This window comes from Pyrgilauda ruficollis, unplaced genomic scaffold, assembly GCF_017590135.1.
Source record: "Pyrgilauda ruficollis isolate IOZ18807 unplaced genomic scaffold, ASM1759013v1 scaffold118, whole genome shotgun sequence".
NCBI classification, from domain to species: domain Eukaryota; kingdom Metazoa; phylum Chordata; class Aves; order Passeriformes; family Passeridae; genus Pyrgilauda; species Pyrgilauda ruficollis.
The window spans coordinates 1225302-1233802 of NW_024510099.1; the positions used below are offsets into that span (position 1 = coordinate 1225302).

At 40.9% G+C, this 8501-nt stretch overlaps 1 protein-coding gene across 2 annotated transcripts in view; it reads left to right on the plus strand.

The window, feature by feature from the left end:
- LGR4 (leucine rich repeat containing G protein-coupled receptor 4) overlaps positions 1-2995 on the plus strand; it is a 71458-nt gene extending 68463 nt beyond the window's left edge. For both annotated transcript variants that reach the window (XM_041485071.1, XM_041485078.1), the window contains one exon: positions 41-2995. In XM_041485071.1, coding sequence (XP_041341005.1) covers positions 41-1317 — 1277 coding nt within the window. In that variant the 3' untranslated portion in view covers positions 1318-2995. The remainder of the gene's footprint in view (positions 1-40) is intronic.
- Positions 2996-8501: the final 5506 nt, after the last annotated feature.

The following is an 8501-nucleotide window of genomic DNA, read 5'->3' on the forward strand; positions in this document are numbered from 1 at the left end:
AAATTGGTTGTCCTTCTGTTTGTTTTTTGTTTTCTTCTAGGTGCTTTTAAGCCTTGTGAATATTTATTGGGCAGCTGGATGATTCGCCTTACTGTCTGGTTTATTTTTTTGGTTGCTTTGTTCTTCAACCTGCTTGTCATGTTAACAATATTTGCATCCTGTACTACGTTGCCGTCTTCCAAACTCTTTATAAGCCTGATTTCTGTCTCTAACTTATTTATGGGAGTCTATACTGGTATTTTAACTTTCTTGGATGCTGTATCTTGGGGAAGATTTGCTGAATTTGGCATATGGTGGGAGACTGGCAGTGGTTGCAGAATTGCTGGGTTTCTTGCAGTTTTTTCATCAGAAAGTGCCATTTTTTTCCTGATGTTGGCAGCTGTTGAACGCAGCTTGTCTGCCAAGGAATTTATTAAAAAGGGGAAAAGCAATCGCCAAAAACAATTTCAAATTGCAGCATTTTTTGCTTTCCTGTGCGCTCTGGTAGCGGGCTGCTTACCACTTTTTTATAAAGCAGAGTATTCAGCATCACCCCTTTGCTTGCCCTTCCCCACCGGAGAAACACCTTTGTTAGGTTTCACAGTAACTCTAGTACTGCTGAATTCACTAGCGTTTTTGCTGATGGCTGTCATCTACACTAAGCTCTATTGCAACTTGGAGAAGGAGGATCTCTCCGAGAACTCCCAGTCCAGCACGATTAAGCATGTTGCTTGGCTGATCTTCACCAACTGCATCTTCTTCTGTCCTGTTGCGTTCTTCTCCTTTGCACCGCTGATCACGGCCATTTCTATCAGCCCTGAAATCATGAAGTCTGTCACTTTGATATTTTTCCCATTGCCTGCTTGCCTGAACCCAGTCCTGTACGTGTTCTTCAACCCGAAGTTCAAGGAGGACTGGAAGCTGCTGAGGCGCCACCTGAGCAGGAGGAGCGGGGCAGCAGCGATGGCCGCCGGTGCGCCAGGGGACGCGGCGCAGGACTTGTACTACGACTGCGGCATCTACTCCCACTTGCAGGGCGGTAACGTGGCTCTGTGTGAATGCTGCGAGTCGCTCCTGCTGTCCAAGCCCGTGCCCTGTAAACATTTGATGAAGTCCCACAGCTGCCCCGCGCTGGCGGTGGTGCCGTGCCCGAGGCCGGATGGCTCCTGGTCAGACTGCGGCACGCCGTCGGCCCACTCGGACTACGTGGACGAGGACGACTCCTTCGTGTCGGACAGCTCGGACCAAGTGCAGGCCTGCGGCCGTGCCTGCTTCTACCAAAGCAGGGGCTTCCCCTTGGTGCGTTACGCCTACAACATACCGAGAATCAAAGACTGAGGAGGCTTTCTGCCCTCAGCTGTTCCAATAAAGAGGTATCGTGTTTCGCAGACTGTCGCCTGTTTTGACCTTTCAAGCAGGAAGCACTTTTGTAATTGTTATTTAGTGTCATTTGTAAAGAAGGGAAGTGGGCGGTAACTTCTTGAGCCATACATTTTTTAAAAAATTAAATAAATCAATTGCCCTGACTGTAAATAATTGGTAAACCAAAATTGTTACCCAATATTTTTACTCTTTTCACACAATAGTGGTTTCTTTTATACAGTTTTTACATGCTAATGGAGTGTTTCCACATCATATTGCAGTTGTACTTTGCTTCTTCTGGTGGTGAGGTAAGTTCTGGTGATTTTTTTTTTCCCCCTGAGAAAGCACAATATAAAGGACAGCTGTTTAATATTATAGAAATTATTTTTAAATGTGACTTTTCTATAATTAAGCAAAAAAATCTATTGCTAGCTTTGTATAGTATATTCAGCATTGAATCTCAGGATGCATTTTATTGCAGGGCCAAAAAAGGGATTAATTCTCCCATACGTAACTGTGACAGCAATATCAGAATACTGTGTTTGTTTTGTATTTTAGCTCATGTTCAATTTTTAAAAAAAAGTTTGTTGCAGTAAAGTACTTGTAATCCAATATTCTGTAGATTTATTGGAATAAGAATATTAACAGCTGTCAGGAGCAGTAGCGTTAAACACATTTTTCCAGTGATGGCGCATCACTTCAGGTGAACCACAGCAATTTTGTTCAGTATTAGGAGTCAAGTCACAGCCTTGGCAGGAGCGTGGGGTGACAGCAGACTGCCCCTGTGCACAGCTTGTGTCTGTGCCATCAGGCTGGCCAGTGCTCTGCAGCCTGCTCAGTGTCACAGCACTCCAGGAATACCTATGATAGACTGAGACTTCAGGAAGCGGAGGGAAAATGCAACGCAATTTGGCACTGAAAAAGAAAGCATTTTTCCAATTACTTAGTGACAGTGAAGTACACTGTGCAAAGTCACTGATTTTCACCTAAATCAGTGCAATCTTTTTAAAGCATTAAAGTGGTGAGACCCAAATTATTTAAGTACAACCAGTGATCACTTTTTTATATTTAGTTTGAAGTATGATCAATACAAATTTAATAATGCATGATTAAGTAATTATGTAAGGTTTTTGGACAATACACTAGATCAAGAATAAATCCACTGCCATCCCAGTTACTCTGGAGAAATTCTTGTTAAGATCTAAAGCTAGATTGCTGTTTTGAGAATTAAACTGTACATACTGTTCATACAATGAATTTTTATCTTTGTATTGTAAGTTATTTGATAGAACCCATGATGGGAAATGTGGCTTCAGTTCATTTTGTTAATTAAAGCTACCTCCTAAACAATAGTGGCTGCCAGTAGCAGAATGTTTAAAATGTGGTTTATGTACTTTTTTCCTTGTAAATAGACGTGGTTGTATATTGTCACTATAATAAAAACAGGATCCTTGTATATCAAAATCATGTAGTTTGTACAAAGTATGGGAGGAATATTTACTGTATGCTGTTAATTTTGTAAGCCAAAACAGTCAAGTGTAAAAAGGGAAGAAAACATCCAAGAGCTGTTAATTCTTACATTTACACTCATGAATATTACATCTGCAATTAGCATGGAATGTTACACTGAAAGCAAATAAAGGGTACATGAATACCTATGGTTATTTATCTCTGTTTTTCAAAAGTTAAGGCTGAAAACAGTGCACACGTAGAATTGTTGAGCATAAATTACGTCTCATCTGCACTTGTGAAGCAGATGTGAAAGTTTCAGGAAAGAACTGCCAGAAAAACAAGAAAGTTGCCAGTTTACAAGTGGGTTTATGATTTCAGAATAATGCTGACTGTTGGCATGCAAAAGGTTAAAAACCTTAAGCGAAGTGTTAGCCCTCTTATGAAGCAATCTCTTGATTAAAGGTACTATGTATTGTGTTTGAGTGGAAATGTTTTTAGTATGTTTTAAATCATCATACAGATTATAATTTTTATATTTATACTGTTTAATGTTGAAAACTGGGGAGTTTTTTAAGCCATCACTGTAAAAGAGTCACAGCTTGTCCCACGTTCCCTCTGTTGGCCAACCTGTTAAAGGTAATAAGAATGCTTCTCAGGAAAGGACTGTAAATGTCAGCTGCCATTTATCATCACTGGGGAAGGGAATCCAGCCACGGAGCTTCCAGAAAGCCTGTGGTGTTTTCAGTGTTCTTACATAAGGATTTATTTCTTCTGTTCTACAAGTGAGCCTTTGCTGCCGTGCTGTGTACAAAGGAGATGTGATCCATTTGAAGCTCTGGTATTTCCTTGCATCTCAGGATGTTTTTGGATTTCAGTTATCCTAGCAATTAACTCTTCAATGCAGTCAGCCCAGTGCCTTGCAGCACACGCTGGTGGAGGGGAAGGAGTTTGAGCAGCAGCTCCTGGAGCCAGCCTGTTCAGCAGCAGCGCTGCAAACCTGCCTCTCTCAACCTGACCTCGTGGAGGATGGCCACAGGAGAATCCAGACAGCTGCAGGTAACAAATGCCAACTTTGTGTCTTTGCTGGTCAGGCTGATCTCAGGCCAGGGCACAGTGCAGTGTTCAGGTGTTCTCATCCACTGAGAAACTTGCTGCTGCTCCAAAAGCAATGTCAAATACATGGGGATCGCTTGCCTCAAAGCTGTTCTGTGTTAACAACGTGTGGGATTTTTGTTACCTGTGTACCAGTGGGTTTCTGAGCTGTCACCTCAGCAGTCTCATCAGCTGGGTAAAGCTTCCTAATTTCAGTTTTCAGACTGAAACAAGTGAAACCTGACGTTACACCCTTCTGGGGTCCCCACAGGAAGTACCTCCTCTGGTTTTCTGGAGTCTAAAGCTAGCTGAAACTGTTCTTACAGTTGCAGTGTCACATATCTTGTTGCTGGACCTCTCCACAACTGCCATACTGAGCTCCAGTGCTTGGTTTAGCAGTCAAAAAGGCTTTGTTGTTGACTTTAAATTAAAAACATGGGGCAAGGACAGCATTTTGTTCTTGTTTTTCTTCCTTATCTTATGCTGTTGGGAGGAAGCACCTTTTTGCAGGGAGATGGCCACAAATAAAATTGCCAAAGGTATTCCTTATTTTTCCCTCATAATAAGCAATTTCTTAGAGATGGCTTTTAGCCTGCTCTGTGGCAATATGCTGGTGAAAGCTCTTCATTTGAAATTGAACTTTTTCATTCTCTTATAAAAATAATGCATCTGCTTTGCAGCTTCTTGATCTAGATGCCTTTTGCCTTTTTTTTAGCTTTGTTTCCTATAGAATTTCCTGTTTATTTGTGAACTTACTCAGAAATTTCAAACTTACACAAAGATACTTCAGTAATTCTTTTCACTTTAATTACTATTTTTAAGCCTTCAGTTTCAATTTAGAGGGTAATATTTTTAATTAAAAGCACAATGCACTGTTTGTTTTATATGTGCTCTCAATAATTTTTAATTACATAAATGCTTTTGATCTTTTACTGTTAGCATAAGTTAATATTCTTAGCAGGAGTTTTTTTCAATATTACCTTTCACATATTGTAGAGTCTGATTTAACACTAAGGTTTGGTTGAAGATGATTCAGTAAGTAAGGAGATGGAACCTCAGATGGGATAATATATCACTGTACAGATTGCTGTTTTCTGTACTGTTGTGTACTGTAACAACTTGGAAGGTGAATGGACATATTTCATACATTGCACTTTTGGCACTACTCCAGTATAAAGTAACAGTGTAGGTTTTCCATAAGGAATACTAGTTAATGGTTACTGTGGTCTTTGCTATAGGGAGCTAATTTTGATTTGAGGGTAACAAAATACAAAGTGCCTCATTGGTTTCCAGTAACAAAAGCATAGCCTGTGTTCTGAAAATTCTATCCCAAAAATGAGCAAATAAATCTATTAATAACTGATGCTTTTTAAAAGAGAGATTTTATGCAGAACTGTAAACTAGCTAAAGAAGTGAAGGCTGTTGAAAAGCAGGAGGGCTGTGGTCTCCAGCTAGCATTAAACAGCTGGGTTGAGTGGCAATCCTGCTAGTGATTGACAAAGATGTGATTTTAACCTAAATGTGTTGCATAGAGCTCTTGCACATTCCCCCAGACAAGAGGAATTCCCATCTGGAGGCTCTGTCCCTTTAAAGCAGAGGCTTCCACATCTGCAGGCAGCAGAACCTGGGCTGGGACCGGCAGTGTGTACAGTGCACTGCAAGGATGAGAATACATCATACCATGAAGGGAAGTGAGGCAATCCAGGACCTCTCAGGTTTCACAGCCTCTAATCAAGCAGAGCTACACATCCAGGCACAAAAATAGCCAGCAGACAAGTACAGGCAGTGTTCCTGGAGCTCTGACATGGAGGGTGAGCCAAGTAGCTTTCTCCCTTGCTCCTGTGCCTGCCACTGTGTTTTTCCTTATGCTGGAAAATCTGAAGACTTAAGGACACTTGAATTCAACTATATTTGGTTCAAATTTTCTTTTTTTTCCAAGGTTGCAAGTAAAACAGTCTTTTTTCAAGCTTAAAGCTTGATGCCTAAGCCTCTTTTTCTCCCTACATTTAGTAATTTTTACCCCTTTTGATTATTTTTATGCCTCTGTATTCCTTAATGTCTAGTGGGTTTCCAAGTTTGCAAGTAAAACAGGCTTTTTTCAAGCTTGATGCCTAAGCCTCTTCTTCTCCCTACATTTAGTAATTTTTTACCCCTTTTGATTATTTTTATGCCTCTGTATTCCTTAATGTCTAGTGGGGAATTAGACATGACATCTACAAGCAGTTTGATCTCATTCTTTTCATTAAACCTGGCTAGTGTTCATCAAGTTGAACTGAGAAGTTCCCTTCTGCTGGCTCTTGTGTTTTCAGAGACTGCGTTCATCAGATTACAGTCGAATTTCTAAAACAGAATGATTTCATAAACAAGAGTTGGCAAGTCAAGGTGCATAGTGATTCAGAGTAGTTGATTTATGTCTAGAATATAAGCCTTTTCTATGTCTCTTATCTAAGGAATTGCTTTCTTGATATTTTTATGAGTAAAATGTTTTTTTAAAAATACTGTGGGTGGCTATTGGGGAATACTTCTGAGAAATTTGTCACGAGCATTTGGTTGTTCAGACACGCTGATTGGCATGAGCACGCAGACAAAGTATAGGTCTGTGAACACATCCTGCTAGTTGTACTCTGAATTTTCTTGCTGTTGCTAGATAGCTCTGAGTGCTTATTCTATAGGCTGTGACAGTGAGGTAGCACTGAAAGACTGATTGTTAGTTTTGGTAATTTCTTTAGTGAGAAATTGGGATGATTTTGCACACTGGTATCAACCGTAGGAGTGTGTGTATATTTATTCACTTCTTTCAGTTGTTTGTGGCAACTTCTGTTCTTCATTGTGGCAGTTTGATTTTGCCTATGAGTCTTAGCAGTGTTGGCACGTAATTCTTGCCAGGGCAGCTGCTTCTGGCATTCAGTTCACAGAATTAAGGTTTTGCCATCCTTGCAACATGCCATTTATCTTGTCAGTCCTTCTGTGGCCATAGAAGTTGTGTACTGAACCTGCAGGATTGTTGTTTCAATGCTTTTTAACAAAATTACATACCTTTCCTGTGTTAACCAGGGCACAGTGGCTGTGGAGCTGACTTGACAAGTTGGGCACAATGGTAAGCGGGATAGTAACAATATTATTTTATGTTTTCACATCTCTTCAGATTTGGAGTGCTTCTGCCATTCCAGCAACAATGCTTTAATTTCCCAAAGGGTGGACTGGCTTTTGCCACCCTTCCTATGGGCAGTCTCGATGCATAAACTTCTCTAGCTTGTCCCAGTGCTGAGGTTTGTTAAGATAAGCTGTTTACCCAATATCTGCTCCAGCATCCTGAGAAACTCTCATATTCTGTATAACAGGATAGGAAGGGAAGAGACAAGCGCAAATGTCTGTGTTTGGCAAAGTTGCTGCTGCCTCGCCTTGAGACATCCATTTCCCAGTTTCTGGCCATTCCAGGTGATGTAGGCCTCCATGAGAAGTGAGAGATGCTCAGTGCAGCGAGTTCCAGAATTCCTCAAGCCACTGAGACAACATGGGGCTTTGCATTTTTCCTATTAATTTATGATTGTTGCCACTCTACACTGTGAGATGGGCTTTAAGGCCAGGCAAGGTTTTCAAGCCTTGCTTGAAATGTTTTGAAATTACCTTGCTCTGCAGCCTGTTGAAATACCTGAGGCTTTCCTGCTTGCCATGACATGGATATTTGCTCACAGTGCCTGGGTAGCCATGGAGTGAACAGCTTTTATGGTGCTTTTATTTCTCAGCTGAATGCAACATGTATACAAAAGTGCCTGTAAAACCATAGGTGGTTTGTGTTGAACAAAGCTGAGGCATTGGATTGTGTAACTTGTGTCCTAAGAATTCAGACCAGTTTCAAATTTTCTTCTTGTTGTGACTTTACTTGGCCTGAGATTTAGATTCTAGTGATATTCTGTTGTCTGCAATACTTGAATCATCAAATTATTTCAACAGGTATAATTTGTTTGTGAGATACTGTGGCCAATCATACTTCATTCTTTATTTTTTGAGAATCATAAAATAATAATCAACAATCTACCACAACTGGATGGAGTTATTAAAGCATCATGAGCATCAGTTTGGTGCATAGTAATGTATTCAGTATTCTGGGGGTGCTTCGATCAGAGATGTATTCAGGCCCTTTTTGTGTTTTTCAGCTTGCTGGAAAACAGTTCTGTATTATTATTTGGTGATCAGCAATGCAGTAACACGTGTTCTTTTCTTACAGGAGCCATAATGTTATTTCTCCAGCCTGTCAGCAGTGCAGTTCCTTGTGAAATGGTAAGCCAAATGCAGAAGCTCCACCACGGAAGGGGGACATCCCAAATCCCTGCCACCTCTGCCTCTCAGTCTGTGTGTTCCTGTTGCTTGCCTTGCTTTGGCCTCAGCAGTTGTCTGATGCACCCTGAGCTTCAGCTTGCTCAGACCACAAGTTGTTTGGGTGAATATTTTTCTTTAGTAAGGTTTTTTGTATCAATGAAAGGTCCAAAGAGCGAGAGGGAGGGAGAAGTACATGCTCCTGAGAGACATGAGAGATGCAGCCTGCTTGTCAGAGAAATTACACATTTGGGTGCCTGTCAGTCTGCAGCCCAAGCACCAGACATCATTTTAGGCAT